This window comes from Hesperophylax consimilis, chromosome 1 (genome assembly GCF_061612785.1).
Source record: "Hesperophylax consimilis isolate HC1 chromosome 1, BYU_Hcon_1.0, whole genome shotgun sequence".
In the NCBI taxonomy this organism is placed as follows: domain Eukaryota; kingdom Metazoa; phylum Arthropoda; class Insecta; order Trichoptera; family Limnephilidae; genus Hesperophylax; species Hesperophylax consimilis.
In genome coordinates, this window is record NC_142836.1 from 27,961,456 (window position 1) to 27,980,352 (window position 18,897).

General features: G+C 34.5%; 1 protein-coding gene across 1 annotated transcript in view; it reads right to left on the reverse strand.

Moving 5' to 3' along the window:
* LOC149426560 (GATA-binding factor C-like) overlaps nt 1-18,897 on the reverse strand; it is a 132,426-nt gene that overhangs the window by 34,185 nt on the left and 79,344 nt on the right. The window contains exon 5 of the mRNA XM_089637472.1: nt 7,858-7,992. Coding sequence (XP_089493598.1) covers nt 7,858-7,992 — 135 coding nt within the window. The remainder of the gene's footprint in view (nt 1-7,857; nt 7,993-18,897) is intronic.

The window sequence follows — 18,897 nt, forward strand, 5'->3', positions numbered from 1 at the left end:
CAATTTTAAACATTTTAATTGTGCAATTTTTAACGTTCACTTATTTTGACATGCGGCTTTCATGCTTGGATTACCTGTTGACATGCATACTCTGATGTCATAAATAATTATTTCAAAAGCTCGAGGAACGTAAATAATACACAACCACTCCACAATGTACAAAAAACTGATATCAAATCCTTTTCCTTGATTCAATAAATTATTTATCAAAACGTGTATGTCGGTAGGTAAGCACCTACCTAAGCGTAATATTTCATTTGAGGTTAATTCATGAATACAAAAGCGAGAAATAGACTAGCTAAATAATATAATGCGTCTGAAAAACTACTCGACATACCTCGTTGCATTTAAAAGATTACTACCAAACATGTCAAACGGAACAATGATGAAATCCCTTTTAAGACACACACCTAAATATGTCCCCATTATTTTTGAACACACCAAACATATCCTTATCTGAGGACGAGATCGAGAGAGAATAGCGAAAGCCCTCTAAAAAATGTGCGTACGAGAGATGTCGAGGAGTCCCTTGGCTGGAAAGACGGTAGGTACGCAGTACTGGATGCTGGGTAGGTATTTATCTTATCTGATACGCCATCGGGCACAGCATCTGCACTTCTCTAGAGAAAGCCACCAACTTCTGCCAGAGACTTAGATACTTTCCCTTTTGTATTCAGCGTGGCGTCCACTTTCGATAAAAGATTTCCGAGATGACGCAGATAAAGCTTCATAATACCTCAATTTAGGTTTCCGCGAAACGCTGATATGTGAGTGTAGGTTCACAAATTTGGTAAACGCACACTTTTTTCTGCTCCCCGCAGATTTGGGTTGACACAATGTATTGATAAAAAAATATTTATTTCGGTTTACTTGTCACTTCATTGACTACCTTATTTGATAAGAAATATCAATTTTCTATTTGTAAATCAATTCAACATAGGTAAAATTAAGTAATAATGATTTCTACGTATACTTCTACTATTGTACCTATTCCATCATCATATTCTATTTTGTATAACTTCCTCCAGTTCTAAGAAAAATCGATAAAGTATAAAACTCTACGTTTAATGCAAATAATTGTTTTTGTTACTCCTGTCAGGGTACGTAGCGATACCCGCTCCGTTATTTAGAGCAAGCCGCGCCTTATCTCATTTGTGATTTTTCCAATCTTCACACAGATCAAGCGATAGGCGGGAGATGTCCATCTCTTCAGGTCCTTTGTGATCAGCCATAGTATAATTGAGTCTAGAAAAGCAGATGAATAAAACCTTTCGTGGCTGAATAACAAAAACTCAACCCGGGTGTGATGTTATATTTACGCGATTGCTATATATACATACTTTATTATCAAACTGAAAAACACCAATTACTTGACAGTGGATAAGGAGTTATAAATAGAGAATCTAAATACTCAGCTTCGCGGATAAATTTATTGAAGACCAGATTCTCATATTATGCAAATTACAAAAACCTATATTCACTTTATGGTATTTTGTTATCTACGGAAAGGTACTAAGTACTAAAGACAGATAATTATTTTAATTCAGTGGTTGAGGCAAGCTGCGCACTGTCCTTTCCATTTAAAATATTGCAAACTTTCTGATTTAGCTCGAATTCTTCGTAAGTTTATATATATATACTCGTATATCTTACAAATGTATTTCTTCTTGTAAAGAAAGATAGATAAAATGATAGGTACTAGTAGATACGTCTGGGCTAGGTTCAGTTTAGAATTTCCTCGGGCGGGCACGCTGATGGCTCTGTAGTCTGTAGTGAGTTTCATCTCTGAAGATCGGCCTTTATGATAGGACGTCAATTGACGGTTTTATTCGGGCCATTGTGCCGTGTGCCGTTTGGGTTAAGCCCTGACATCTGGAGAGGCATTACACTTTATACTTTATTCTTTCAGAAGTTGGAATGCTGCATCGTCAGAAGATGCGCGCAGATCGGCTGCGCATTGGCCCGTGTTCTGTCATTGTGTTCCCTACTACCAAAGAACTCTCCGTCATTCCTAGAGACGCGATAGTTGACGCTCTTTTTATACGAGTTAGGAAGACTAAAAGCTTTTTCTTTTCAGAGAGAGATTTCGTATAGTGCATATCGTAAAAAAATATGACAGCTAGACATTTGAGTTGTGGTAAAGATCACTAGAATCTGGTGTTTGGTTGCGGATTTTAGTCAGAAAATATCAGTCGATGGTTAAGTGTTTAATATAATCGAATAAAAATCACGAACCATAATATTTTTTGTGGGAACTGAACACAATACCGATGAATTCTTTTATGGCTACTAAAATTAGTCCTTGTGATAGAAGCGAAGTAATGACGATGGAAAAACACTTGTAAATATAATATATATATTTTACCTCCCTTTCCTTTCCAACGAGTCCCGTCTATTTGGCAAACCGGAAATGTCCTAAAGCGCGGGAACGACGGAAGAACGATAAAAAGCTCCGAGGCCGGAAGTGCGTGCGCCATTTTAGATCCGATATTACGGAGGGATCCGAGCTTTGTTCTCCTCATTTACTTTTACTTCAAACACTTTTGTTTTTATTACCTCCTAAAATAACAACACGCTGACCGACAAACCTTGCTTTACTTAATATGCATCGACTTATACTGGTTTTGGCAATACTTCATTATATCCTATTATTTTACTATTTAGAAAACAAATAATTTGGAAGCAAATTACTTATTTATACCAAATGTTCGACGGTGAATAAATCAATAATTCAAAACATTGATTGAAATTCTATTTTTTGTACCGACAAAAACTAAAAAAATATTTGAATTCCCTCTAAAACTGAAAACTTTGAAAACTGTTTATTCTGAAAGATTATTAATGGTCCTGAATTCACAGCCGAGTTAAGTTAAAGCTTACGGCTTCTGTGGATTTAAAGTTCAAAACGGGCTTTGAATTCAAACTTAATCAAGCCAAACTTTCAAAAACTTATTTATGCGCGTTATTTAAGTTTTATCTTAATCTACGCAGATATCGTTTAGGACTTTGAACTGAATATTATTTTTGTTATATTTATTCTGTTTTGTTTGATGGCAAGTATTTATTATATTTTGTAATATGGGAAGATAACTAAAACAAAAATTGTGTTTTACATGTTTAAACAGGAAGCAATTCTTACAGTACAGATGAGTACTAAAATATCTTATGTACCTATATTAACAACGCCCGAGGTAAGTTTTCATAAAAATTGCTCAAACAAATTATCCCATTATTAGTAGGTACCTAACCTGATCATATGGATAAGCAATATTTCTCGAACGGTTCTCTCTGGAGTCCCGAAATGTTCCTACCGTGTTTGGAATTTAGAGATCAAAGCTACACTTTTAGTTCGGAACGACATTTCCATAATTGGCTATAAAGTTCATTGATTAAAAACCTGTACGAATATGACGAGAAGATTTTTTGCAAAAGGACTGTTTAAATCTGGGAGAAACCAGATAGTAGGTTCGGGCATAATTACCAACTATCGTGTTTGTTATTATAAAATTTGTGTTATAGGTCATAATTTTAAAATGTATCCCTAGTATCTACATACAGTCTACAACTGAGCTATCCTAGCTTCCTCAAAATAATCTTTATTCAAATCTTAGTTCAATAGATCGTTGCAAGTTACAAGTATATATGGAGGTAAGGTTTTGAGAAAAATTAATCGGTCTTACTATTTGAAACGTTATATTTATGAATAGAACCTTTGGAATGATCCCACTTACCGCCCCTTGGAATCCAAGGGTCCCAGATCGCAGAAGGCACAGGGGATGAGATCCATGAACCTTGGCAAAGCGGCGCGCCGCCACTATGTATGGGAGCCACTCAACAGTCAAATTATTGTAACTCAACACGGGAATGTAGGGCTGATACTTGGAGAGCAATCTTTTGTACTTGCTACAACTTGGCAATGCTACCCTCTCCGATATGCATTACAACATACAAACTATCAAAATGTTTTGATTCTCAACGAGAACAGTATGTTCATAAAATACCAAGCCTTAAAATATTTATTCTTTACTAAGTCACAGTTGTAAAAATATACTTTGTCAGTACTTGTAAACTTTTGTCGTAATTCACTAGTTATCATTAAAAATCTTAGTTGAAAGTCAGTATAATGTATTTATATATTTGTAGAGCGCCCATTAGCCAAATATTATTATTATTCAGGAAGAACTTTTTCTTTTGACGATAAGACAAAAGATTTTGGGTTCGATTCCTAGTTGTGACCGTTATCTTTTTATTTTTCTCTGTCTTTTTACCGTCTTCTTCTTTAATGATATTATTATTATTAGTTATTTTCTCTCTTCATAAGATGCTTTCCATTCACTTACGAGACTTATGACCAGAGCCGTGAAAAATTCGAGTTTGCGATAATGAGAACATTTACGCGAAATTCATATTTTTTTACATGCGAATAACGCGTAATTTGCAATTTTCAGTCAAATAAAGCTTTTCATAAACAAAATTTTTTCGATGGCTATTACAATTTTGTAAGCGGTTAAAAATATCAAAAAAATAACGTCAACTTTATTGCAAAATTATGTGAAATTAGCCAAAAATAAACCCTGAATTTGCAGTACCTACATATGCTGACTCAATTAACTGTCAATCACAAAATGAATAAAACATTCCAAACAGTTTCCGTTAAATTCCAGTTGAAACATTAACTAACCTTGAACTTTCTCTCTCTTATTTTATTTTCCAGAAAATCTGTTTTTCACACTAATCCTTGTGAACGGCGAGCTCTGGCGTCATTAAATTTTCGGAATTTCGTCTTGAATGTACATATTAAAGTGGTATCGGTCTATGCAGCTTTTTAGTTTCAATTGCAGTTTGATTATTACCAAGAAGCTTAATAAGAAATAGTTACATTTAATAGTAAGAAAATAAAGACAATACGTCATATTATCATAGTCAATATGAAAAAAGATTACTATAAGATGTTGTTAAAACTGGATCGGAGCCGATCATATTTTTACAAACTTTAGAAAATTGTCACATTACTTTGTAGTCACCGTGTGGCGGATTCAAGAGCAGGTAATGCGACAGTTTATAAATAATATCAAACCTACTGTTAGAATAACATCGCTGAAAAGAGGCTGAGGGCTGTAAGTGAATGCCAAGTGTTTGTTTAGTCCGTCTCCGGGTGGAGCAAGGAGCAGTGAGCAATAAAAGATTCGCTTCCTTTGAGCACATTACTTACCTTTATACTTGTAATAATATGGCGTATTAACTTACTCAGCGGGTAGCTATCACTTATCGCTGATCCCCAAACTTTTATATTACATTTTAAGCTTTTTATTCGCAGTGTTTTGTTATTGTACCACAACTCTTTTTAAAAACCCACGGAATAATGCATTTTTTTTATTTATGTCTCCAGATTTGGTTCTACGATAACTCAAAACAATGGCAATTCAACACACCTTTAAAAATTGATATAAAATCATTAAATGCGATGAAAAAAATAGACATTTGATGAGTTTTCACCATTAGATTTATACACAGCGCCTTTGGGGCGATTTTTCACAAAAAATGACGCTGTACAAATTATCCAATAAATAAAATAACTTTAAAGAGAACATGTTTGAATGTATAATATATTTGTGCACACCGATGGTATCGAAGATTTTAATAAGTTGTACAAACTAGTTTGGAACACCCTCTTACCCCGCAAATAAAAAAAAACTAGTAGCAAAGTTTATGAATTCTATTTAATTTTAGACTAGCGATTTATAACGACAGTGTTTTTTAGCTTTCTAATGAACAAAACATATATATATTTTTTTTTTACCCATCCAGTACACCACTTCACAAGCAAGGGTATATTTAAAATTATTTGAATATATAAATTATGAACTACGCCGTATTTTTTTTGCTTTTTTTATATTATAGAAACAAACAGTACATGATTTACAGAGATGAAACAATATACAGGAATACGATACTTCATGTTGGGTACCTATGTTATGTTTCCTTGTAATGTCTGCTATGTGGTATGTTTATTCCTTAATTACCAGGCGACGTGTGTAGTATATAGGTGTGTGTGACGTATGTCATGTATGCGTGAGTGTTTGTGTGTGTGTGTGTGTGTGTGTGTGTGTGTGTATGCGCATTTAATAGTTTAAATTATTGACATGATGCCACGTTTGAATTTAGGCAGTGAATCCGAAAAAATTTTAATGTTAGAGTTAAGACAAATATTATTTAAAGTATGAAGAGCTCGGTTAATTGTCGAATTAGATGCTGCAAATTAAAACGTGATGAAAACAGTTTACATTTATAAGGGTTTTAGAAGCTTTGGTTTGTAATAAGTGGTTTTATTTAGTAGAATAGGTCCGATTTAATACAACATGAAGTAGTCATTGTTAAGATCGCTTTACCTGGCCGTACTTCCCCCAGCGCTAACAGCCACTCTGTAGCATATTGTACCTTACTGCTTACTGCGGACAGAACATCACAGCTTCCTCTCCACTCACTCCCCACTCAACCCCTAGCTACTGTTACAGGAAACAACAGTTTTCAGTAAACAACAATAACATCTCTCAAGCACCATTTTATAGTTACTTTGTTTCGCGATATGTTGTTATTGTTAGATGTTAAAATCATTTACGACACCCGACTCGGCAGGTTAAGGTCATAAATAGGTTCTACAAATCTGTTCTCCAATCACCCTAAAAACCGTTTATTTATTGTTTTCTTATTATTTGTATAACAATAACGCGAGTTTACTGCGAACTACAATAGGGCAAAGTTAAAGCTAGTCTTTGTAATCAATATTCCCAAATGAAGTTGTTAGAGATATGGAACACGAATTCAAGCAACACTGAACAAAAAAACCCTCTGGAAAGTGGTTGTCGCGTGCGAAATATTTATTTCACGCAAAACAAATGTAAAATATTATGACGCTTTCGACGTATTTATTTTCTTATTTTCATATCGCATTACCGTCGATAAACAATCTGAAACGTAAATGTTTCCCGAATTTGAACATGAAGGGGTAAGTTCGCGGTTCACGGGAAATATGTAAAATTATGCTCACAATCAGTCAGCCACGATAAGCAGACAAAATTATTGTTCAGCATGCGAAAAGTTATCTTAACCATTCTGGAATTTGATAATGTGTTTAGGTAGGAGTCGCGTGTGTAGCTGTAGTGTAGTGTAGTGTGTAGGTAACCCTCGGCACCGGCAGAGGCGTCCAACTATTCCTAGTTGCCACCTAGAGCACGCACGGGGAGGGAGGCAGGGGTAATAAACCCGATTAGGGAGCCGGGCCCCGCTGTCATAAGCCCCGAACAATCAAGCCCTAAGTCGCCGCAGCCCCAGGGGCGCCCCTAGCAGGGGGTACTTATTCGATTGCCATTTAGCCACGACAACAATCGCACCGGAGATCAAATATCTTTTTACATTTATTTATTGCCCACTCTGGTGGTTGGGATTAAGTAATAAACGTACGAGATTAACATTGCTGTAAGCTACACAACTTTGAAGGATACCAGTTTGATTTGACTAAAAGCGGACCCTGCATTTATTTGCGTAAAGCGTTCTGATCACTTTTAATTGGTTGTCATTTAGAACATATAAAATCTATATTGAGACGAGCTTCGTGAGACAGATAATAAAGCACTTCAGTACTAGCATTTACTATTGATTAATGTAAATCGGTCTCTAATCACTGGTCTCGGACAAAACGTCGACGTCCCTTTCACAAAATAAATAATATTGAAACAATCAATAACATTTCCCACCGTGGTCAATGTGAAGAGTAATGGTATTATTATCTGTGCATAGAAAAATGATTCTTCAGAAACTTCTGAAAACAGATTGGGTAGAATTACGAGATGCACTTACATTATGTAGTTTGTAGTACAGTCCACAGGCATTGCAAACAGGTTCCCCGTTCTGGTTGCGCCTCCAGAGCGTTGTGGTGGTGGTTTTACAGTTGGCGCATGAGGTGCCCGCTCGCCGCGCCGCGCTTTGCAACGACTGGAAAAATAATAACGCACAAGTTAGACAATTTAGTACTGATCATGAATATTTATTGAATGATATCAATTAAATAATTAATTCTAATGGAACACAATTATTCAAAATATTGTCCTAGGCGCGCGGGTGTAGTGATTGATAGGACAGACTTCATACAATTCCTACGAATTTCTAACGATTACATCTTATCTAATAAAACATTAATGGTTGATAGATATTTTAAGTATCCTTAATTATTTAAAATATTTATCTCACCAAGACAGGATTTAAAGAAAATATTCAAAATCTGATTCAAAATACTTACTTTCTGGGAGTATAAAGACGCTGAACCAAACATAATACAATATATAAAGTTTCAAAACGTACAAAAAATACAATCTAATAACCACACTACTCCAAATCACCTGACATTTAACTGTCGTTTTTTGTGATATTTTAAAACCTCATCAATAATAATACACCCAGATCCATCATTCACGCGTTGCCTACAATGTAACGCTTTGTGCTTTGTGAATGCATTTTTTATTGCTTTTACGGTCATGAGTGGAGCTTTTTAGGCTAATAGAAATTAGACAAGCTTTTTGTTATTGTTCATTCTTTTTCTTTGATTGTATGGATGTAAAACCTTATCTTATAATATATTATATATTATAGCAAATATATACATAATACATTCAAATGTGCGTATTACGTATTTGCCTATAACAAACTTTTAAATGGGATATATATATATCTATTTATTGTTTATTGAGAACATTTAAGAGAGTGATCACAAATAATACCTACAATAAGCAAAATAAGGTCATCAATCACTTTTTAAAATGTTTTCAGAATGTTGGATACAAAAATAATAATTATCTTACACTGCAAAGAGAGTGGAGAAGAAAGGAAAAACAATAGTTACATGTGTAAATTCAGGGATAGTATACAATGACAATTTTCAAGTAAAGATGTCACTTAAGACTTCTTTGAATTTTATGTGTGAGTTAGATAATGTGTCAATTTCACTGATCATATCGATACGATACATTGCGAGAGAAAGAGTTGTAACATATTATAGGTATAATGTTCAACGCCGACCGTGTTTTGGTAAAAGCCTTCAAGCCACATTTTTGGGAATGATACTTCTTAGTGGTTTTATATAGAAAAGTTTCAAGAGTATTTTTTTTAAATGTAAAGTAATTCTTGCCGATTAAGATATTTTTAATACTATAAAGTAAATTTATGTGTTAATTTTTTATATATAGTATTTCGATAAAACCCTCAAATTTCTCATTGTTATAAGAAGAATAATTTATTTTACATTGAAACCAATTTGATTACCAATTTGTAAATACTCGTTTTTAATGTCTCCTGCAAAATTTTCATTTTGTGGCTTTAAAGGTTTTTTAGTTTTACCAAACCCAGTCGACGCATTCGTTTTTAAAAGAGCTTTTATTTCATTTTTGTTTTATTGGGTTTTATTTTCCAATGTACACTTGTAACTTAAATTTTGTTTACTTTGCTACCAGTAATTTTTACATACTTAATGCCCAAGAAATATAAAAAAATGTGTAATTTCAATTCCCATTATAACGATATTCACTTATTCATTATAACAATTTACTGTCAACAGCAATAATAATTGGATAATTTGCATAGCGTCATTTGTGTAAAAATCTCCTCAAGAGGATATATATGTCGTTATCGACTAAACAGTATTAATTTATTACTAGATATGTTTTAAAGTTAACCAATTGATCTCACCTTAACTTAGTGACAGTTTAACGAACACTTAAAATCTGGATGTTTCAATCAAGAAAAGTTTTAAATTTTTGTTTCGAGTGATTTAAAAAAGCTGCAGGAAAAACTTTTTTGAATTATATCTGCAGTCAAGGAGGGGAGAATCATGGGCTGGGATTCCCCTCTCATGGTACCATAAGATTTCGTTTATCCGATAATTGATCATATGGAAAGTTGTACGCATCGTTTTATAAGCCATGCTATGAAGTACGCCATGCATAGCCATATGTTAATAGATTGACAATGGAATATTTGTACAAGATTTTAAAATCCTACAATAATTTATGCAAACTTTTTTTATATTTTAGTTTGTTCTGCGCTTTTTGGAAAAAAATTGATACCCTCTCACTAAATAATATTTTACCACATTCTATTTTATGTACCGAGGAAAAAACTCAATAACTTAGGTACCTATATGGTAATCATGTCGTAAAATATCTACTAAAAAAATAACTACTGTAAAATTGCCTATAAAATTATCGAAGACAAGAAAATAAGCACTTAAAAGTAATTTCCAGCAGTAAGATGTAGACAGATGCGTCGTTGTAAATAAAAATGGCCGTTATAATATCTCTGCCGCGAACATAAAAACATGTATCGATTTTAAGTTTAGTGGAAAAGCCACGTTGGTTGCGGCGGAGTCCCTCTTTTCCTTTCACTCCCCTCGCGCAAGCTCAAATAGAATTTTCCTCGAAAACAGCGAGTATCTGAGTATTCCGAGATCTTCCCACTCTTTTCCGCATAGCTAGAATGCGTAAGCGCGAGCGAAACAGGTAATTATCCGAGATTTTGTCAGTAGTCCTCAGATTACACCTCCGTCCCCTTTACGTTCCCTTTACGATAAGGGCATCCCTCCGAAACAGTTTGTCCCGCTCGCTCGCGAGGGAGGGTGCTCTTTCCGTCCCTCCCGGCAAGCCTTATCGGGCAATAGGATCGCTATCCAATTAAGCCTGACAATACTGTGACAGGAACGAGCGCAGTTATACGCGAGTACGTTGGGGACAATACGGGAAGCAACGTAAACCTCGCCGACCAGAGCCAGAGCGCGGAGAGCTCGGGCACAAACTACAGCTACGGCTCTAGAGTTCTGAACTCTCCGACAAGACTTCATGATTTTATGTTGTTTGTTTATTTGGCAACCTTTAGATTTTAGACTAATTGAATCTTTACTTACGAGAATGGCATTAATTTGATTCAGAAATACCCATTACGAAATATTTACTGCTCTTGTATTTATTTGATTTTATTCGAAATGGTCGAGACGGCCGTCCATTTAAGAAAGCTGGCGAACAGTCAACCCAACAAGTGCGACGCACGAGGACAAACTGAAACAATGCCCGTCTTATATGGTTTATACATCCAATTCGAGCAGGATAACTGGTGTATTAAAATACTTCACAGCGTGTATTCCGAAGAAAGTGCAATTCATCGTAATTATGATAAATAACATTTGCAGGGCTGTACAACAAAACTATAGCCCGGTGCATTGTAGTTTCTAAATGATATTATTAACAACAATAATTATTCATATTGATTTTATTACAAAACCATACATTTTTTTTAAATTGCCATCTCTTTAATTTATTTTCACATTGATACTTTCATTAATAATAATAAAAAATTGTTATTTAGATATCTTAGTTATTCCTAGATTCTATGGTATTAATTTAAGTTTTTGATGTAACATAAATGTATTAGTTAATTAAAGTTTTTGTTATACACGTAAATGTAATAATTACCTATTTTGTGATGATTTTTTTTTATTTCATACAATTATTATAGCATTTTTAAAATAACTAATTAATTTGCACGTAGGTACCTATTTATCTACGCTTGTTTTACTATTCTTAAATTTGTTATTTACATTATCATACGCTTATATTGACGAAGAAATCTTTGGTTTTGGAACTGGTCGATTACTTTGATTAAATAGTGGTGTATATAATTTATTTTATTTAAATTAAAACGATTCAGACGCGATATTATTTACTAGTATTTATTGATTATTAGTTACTACGGATGTCAAAAATAAAACGTGTATTTATTTTGCTTCCTAAATACGTGATCGGTTTCTTTAGGATATGAGTTAATGTATCCATCATTTTATAAACTGATAATAATTCAACTAGATGTCTACTTTTGTATAATATGTCTGTCTTTGGTAATAATTTATCATTTCCTTCTGATGGAAGAAGCTATGTGATTTTTACGAATTCTTACCGTTTAAGAATGTTTAATAAACAAGGTGAGATGACCCACGGCTCGAGATCGAATATCGATAACGCTAAATACATCTGCATACAATAAATTTAATAATCTCCAGCTCTGGTGATTACCTTGGCAGATGATTTACATTCTAATCTGTTTCTCCCATTCCAAGTGCCAGGGCAATTCAATCAACCCCGTGCTGTGTGCTTACAATGCACCTTGTATCTCGGATTATCCTTATCATCCCCACATTGCATGTTACCCTGGCTAATTCATCATATTGCTATAATTACTAACTTATTGTGGATATTGCAGTATAAGCATATTATTATTATATATTCCCTGATTTTAATGCTTATTGTCGTGTTGTGCAAAATGTATTATGTTACAAAAAGTTGTAAAAATTACATCAATTTCAATTAAATTAATCTATTCAAAAATATGCTTATGTCACTGTAAACTCTAAGGTTATCAAACATGTCTTCGTAATAATAAATGTATGTGGGAAGGTATGTGTTCTCTAGCTAAAAAACAATCGAAAAGGATTGTTTAATAATTTGAGCAGCAGCTACGGATAAAATGACAGGGTAATTTTCTAAAGCACAATTTATAAACTATTAGGATACTACGAGTTAGATAATCAATGCAGGAGAATAGACAACACTTAAAGATACTGGTAATATATGAATATACTCGCCAAAACTCACACATAGTGAATAGAGAATGATTTCAAACTTTTACGGGTGCGCCGCGCGCTGTCCACTGAAGGGTTGCCTGGTAAAGGGATGAAATTGTGGAAATTAAAAAAAAAATAATTAAAAATTGTGGAAACCACTCACACACGATATAAAAGCTATTGATGTTGAAAAACTCTAAATTTAATGGAATCAAATGAAGGTTTGCCATAACATAGAGTTTCAATAGTTGTTTACCGGTTTGTATCATTCACATCCTTCGGGCATAGCAGTTGTTCTATCGACATTTTAACTGACGGCGCTCAAGCTTAATCGAACCTTTGGCACCATTTCTTAGCCGGGAGTTCAGTATTGGACACGGTTTTTGTTACAACGAAACTTTCTTATACTCAGCCGCTCGATTGTGGAATTATTTGCCAGCTTTTGTGTTTCCTCCCTCATACATGATCTTAACTATCTTCAAGACCTAGGTGCGCCCTTTTCTTTACTTAGAATTCACAGCTCTGCACGGATTAATTAGGCCATGAAGGATACCTTAATGTCTCTTCCATGGAATTAATATGCAAAGCAATAGTATTTTAAACAATTGTCTTTCGATAAATTAAATCAACTTCAAAACTTCATTACCTTCTGCCAATAAAATTCAAAAGTATTCCGTACGTGTCAAAACGTCGGTAAACAGGGGGTGAGTTTTGAGAACCTTGGCTTCTGGTGCAATGAATAAGGGATCTAGTAGGGGATGAAGTCGGGTGAAGAGATTAGCGCCCCCTCGGTGGCACTAAACAGATCAAATCAAGGGATGGAATACATTACCCTTGTACAAACTCGATTACACTCCTTGTTTTTTTTCTGGTCGACGGGTATTTTATCAAATCACTATCAACCCGCTGCATTCTCCCCCTCATAGAAATGTGATTACTTCTGATCGGGGTGGCTGCAACTGGTACGAGATTAAATAAATATGGTTATTTTTAAATATTGTATTAAAACCGTCAATTGCTAAATAATAAGGGGTTGTCAGATTAATTACCTATCAACATTATTGCTGATATCAAAACTTTGCGGGTCGTATTTTGATAATGACGTGTAAATTTCGTAAATCCGTCGAAAGTAATTATGTAGATTAATCCCCAAATTAAATATTTTGCATTACTTTATATGTATGTAGGTACTTTTAAAAGAGTTTGTTTCATTGCATAGTATAAAAGCATTAACTGCTTTTGCTTCTTTCTGAGCTTCTTTTGTTAAATATTAAAAGGAATTGTGACTGGCAAAAAGTACATAATACTATTACGTATATAGATGTCATAATGATATTTTAACTATTATTTTGGAATTTACAAGAAGGTATCTCCTATGTTTTTACATCAATATGTCAAATAATTCATAGTTATTTGTAGAACAACTTAAGCACTTTGTTTTGGTCATTTCCCCCTAATGAATTTCTGCTTGCAGTAGTGCAAGTAAATGGCAGAGAGTTTATTAAATTAAATAAGTTTTGTTTCCACATATTCGATTCATGCAGCATTTAAAGTTACTTTGTTTTAATGTCCCCTACTTCACACAAGTAACTCGTGCATTGTTACAAATTGAAATTGTGCTTTTATCGTTTCTGTAAAATGAACCTTACAGATTGTTGAGTTAGGGTCTTTGTCAGAATATCGTATCTATCGGGGTTACGATTGTTTGGTTTCAAGTACCAAAGTGTAGGAAAATTGGTGTAACCACAAAGCATGTTATTATTATTAAAGTAGTTCTGGCTCACTTTGTAATCGGTAAAATATGCTTTTCTCCCCCCATAACATCGCACGAAAACATTCTCTGTGCGAGGGAAATATGTTCACACGAAACTAGAATGTAAAAAAGGGATTTAAGATTTTTAGGGATCTGACACTATGGCTGAGCTTTATACTTCCATTTACTTTATTATTACTAAAAGCGTACATAAAGGGGGGAGTTACGGGGTTCAACCCCCCTCTCCTCCCCATTGGTCTCAGTATTGAGTAGGAGAAAAAGAAAATATTACTCGTCGATTACATTCCAGGATAATATAACAATATTATTTGCACCATATCTTTAATCAATGCGGTGTAAATAATAAGTTAAGGTCTCAAAAAACTTTCCTCCCCCCCCCACCATCTCCTTACTGAACCTACCCCCACCCGTTCATATGAATGCTAAATTATTACTATATGTAGGCATTTATGGAAAAAATGTTGATGGTTTCGTAATTCAATTACCTCTAGACATTCAGCAAATGTGAAGACCATGAAAAAATAGAGTTATTACATTCTGACTTCGTTAGCGTAATTAAAGTTCTTATGTATTTTTTCCATTCGCGAAAAATGCATTCATTTACGCTCTAAGATGCCTTGAATGTTGCATCGTTGTCATAATTATGTTATAACAACACAAAACCCTGCGTTAATTAAAACGCTCACGGAAAAAGAGGGTTGTGCAATTTTAAATGAAAACCTCGATGTTTTATTTCTCCTACAGAGAATTCTTAATTAATATCATCTTTCTGAAAAACGCTAAATCTTATATTATGAAAGTATGATTTGGTGAGTATGGCATGAATTTAATCACTAAGAAATTATTTTTATCTCGTATAAAAATAATCTGGATTAGCTATAAGGGTCACGCACTTAAGGCACAAAGAAATAATAATTCTAACATCCACTTCGCTCATCATTGTTCATTTTTCTTTACAATCTTATTGTTCGAGCAGATCTTTTCTTCGTTCAAGTAGCATCTTACAGAACTCCTCGAACCATTCTAGTTTAAATCTGTCATTTGAGTTGTACTCTTCCAAATCAGAAAAGAAAATAGAGTAAGAGCATTCTTTCAACCAATTATGTACTGAAAAAGCGTGAATTTCAATTAAAGTATTTTAACAATGTGATTTTTTAATGGTTTAAATGTTTAAAAAAATCTGAGTGGAGGCTACTACTTGTCTGACAAAAAACAATCATGATGCTACGATATTCGATACTATGTAGTTAAATATACTAATTTTAAAAATTATCTGCTCCATCTATTTCATCGTAGAAAAATACGACCATCATGAAAGGAATCTGCTTTAGTTGTAACTTTGAACAATAATCATTGACTGTGAACGTCAATGTTCGTCATTTCACATAATGTGGTTATCTTCACATCCGGACGCTTTGAGATCTCCGATAGATAAACAGGTGCTTTAATTTCATAGATCAAACAAATCCATTGTTTTTGATTATTTTTTAGCAACAACTAGAAGCTCCATTTACATTTCCGGGGTCTACAACCTCTGGCCGGCCACTATAAGCCCGAAATGATCCCAAACATGACGCGCTGGCCCAATGCTCCTCTTTAAACAAGGGAATTGAAGGCATTTTGTCTACGGCAGTTGTGGCGGAATTGTTTTACTTGTTGTTTATATTCCGAGAGCCTCATCCATATTCAGCGTGTAGTGTGTTCTGACCAATTTGCCCGTTAAAACAGAACCACGGACCGTAAAATGTATGAAAATATACCGTAAAACAAAAAGGCATTGTTCCACTGCTGTACCCGCTTATTTTTTTGTTCCGAGACGGACAAAGAGCACTGTCTGAATGTACCTGAGCTGGTGCGGTAGTACCACAAGTCTCCCAGCGTCGAAAGTAACCCCGTGTTTTCGTAAAGTAGCCTCACATTGGGAGATTAATAGATAAGTAAAATGAATTAAGAGAGAATCTTCCGTGAAGTAAACAATAAGTTAGCCGTAATGCGACTCCAAACAATGAGAGTAGATACTTTGCGCGAGGCTCGATTGGAGGAAATGAGAGCCATTAGCAAATATAAACAAACAATACGTCTTTATATGCACTCCAGATGAAAACTCAGATTATCGAATTATGTATGAGAACTTCTGCGTATTTGTTGAGAACGGCTGAAGCTGAATTAATTTCCTATTCAAAAAATTCAATAGGAAAATATGAAAGGCTAAACGTAAACAGTAATGTGCATACACCTAGCGCAGCGCCGAGAGTCGAGGAGCCTCTGTGAAGAGGGGGTGCGGGGAGTGCGGGGAGGGGAAGGAGGAGGCTGCCATTGGCTGGCTGGGGAGGGGGACAAGGAGAGGGCGTCGCGGAAAATTCGATGGCACTGCACAGGCGCATGTCCGCCATTTTCGCTGAACAGATTTTCCCGAAGGGGTTTACTTTTCGTGGATATGAATCTATTGAGATTCTGAAGTTTGTTCAAATTGAAAGTGCTGGTGAAAATTTTTGCGATGATTAATTAATTTTAGATAAACATAATTTTAATGTTCCACATATTTTCATGTTCTAAAAAAAAATACCTTTTTGCTAATGAAATATGTTCTCACAGCTATGTGTAATACAAAAATAAAAAGAGATTTCTTCAATTTTTTGTATTTTTTTCTTTCTTTCTCTATCTTTCCTCTCTCCATAATTTGAACTGATGTACGAGTACTATAACACCCTCGAAGGGTGAAAGCCAGAAACATTTGAAAAAAAAACTGAGAATGAGTGGTTTCACAGAATTTAAACAAGTTATTTACTGAGTGCTATTATTTTGTTAATTAAATTCATTTTAGATTCTCGGAACCGGTAGCGATTTTTAAGTACACTTCCTGATAAAAAATATTGCTGATTTATTAAAAGTCTCTTCAAATTATACGAATTCATAAAAAAAACGGGATTGTAGGCCATTAACGAATGCATTGATGAGTATCCTTACAAACTTTAAGTAATTTACCGATATCTTTTCACTATGTCCGAACATGCCTAGACGCTTAGATGGTTTGGGCATGTAGAGCGAATGAGCGAAGAAAGGAGTGTAAGGAGGATATATGATGCAAATGCGAACGGTAGCAGAAGTCGGGGACGCCCAAGAAAGAAATGACACAATCAAGTGAAGCAGATACTCGAGTCGGGCCATGTCAAAAGTCAGAATAATAGAAGAGTATGTATGAGACGATGTATGAATGTGAATGAGGCAAGAAGTGTGTGCCAAGACCGAGTTGTTTGGCGGTCTGTCTTCTCTGTTTACCCCTGCGGAGAAACGGCGTGATGGTTAATTAGTTAGTTATGTCCGAACATGTGTTCATAAAAATCCTAATAATTTGCATTTCGTCATTGACAAACGAACCCGTGTTCCGATATTATTATGAATTAACTAACACTTCACTTCATCAGGAAGCATTTTGCAGTCCTGTTTTTAACAAGATTACCAATTATTTGAAGACATTTTAATAAATCAGCATTACTCATTTTTCTCCGCGTAACAAGTGTACATTGTAAAACGAACCACTTCAAAAACAAAATTCTATACTTTTGTTCATGTTTATTACGAAACCTGTTATAATAAGTAATAGAAAATATTATAGAAAATATTCATCAAGCAAAAGGGTAAATGAAAAGCGCCCTCCTGAAATAATGCAGAGAACCCTTATAGAAAACCAGTACATACCGTACGTAGTTCCAACCCCCGCCCTCCGCACAATGAGAGCCATCGCCCTGAGCGGCCATAAAACTCTGTGTGGAGATGGAGATAAGGGCTAAAGGGAAAGATAGGAAAATCGCGAAAAAAAGATAAGATATAAATTTGAAAGAGGAAGATAAATGAGGACACCTCCAGACATGAAAAGATGGATAAAGTCAACCGTGGTTTACTCAAAATACATTAACCTCGATGCAAGGACAGGTCACGGCACTCGGCTTTCAGGGCGGACTCGTTAAACTCTAATGGGTGTACACAGTACAGTCAGTCAACACGCGAATAGTTCGCACTGAATATCAACTAGGCTTTCGGAACACCCGGGTTTCGTTAGCGATTTCTTTATGCACTCTCAGCGCGCTTTACATAAATAAAATATATTATCTTGAAAATAGAATATACTATATTGAAAAATCTTACAGTACCCTTTAGTGAGTTAGCGAGTTTGCTAAATTAAGAAAAAATGTTAATTTAAAAATAAATAAATAACTTTGTGTACACCGCTATTTAATTTATTTTTTTTGACTAAACAGATGCATACAAAGTTATTTATTTTAATTATACTAAAATAACGCCATAAAGTTAATTTGCTAATATTGAAGAAGTAAGAAAATGTAGTTTATTATTTAGTACAGTAGTTAAAAAAACAGTGTTATTATTCACATGTATAGCTTTTTCAATTGATTTATTGACTTTTTGAAAATGTGTAAATCGAATTGAAGAATATTTTCTCGCAAGC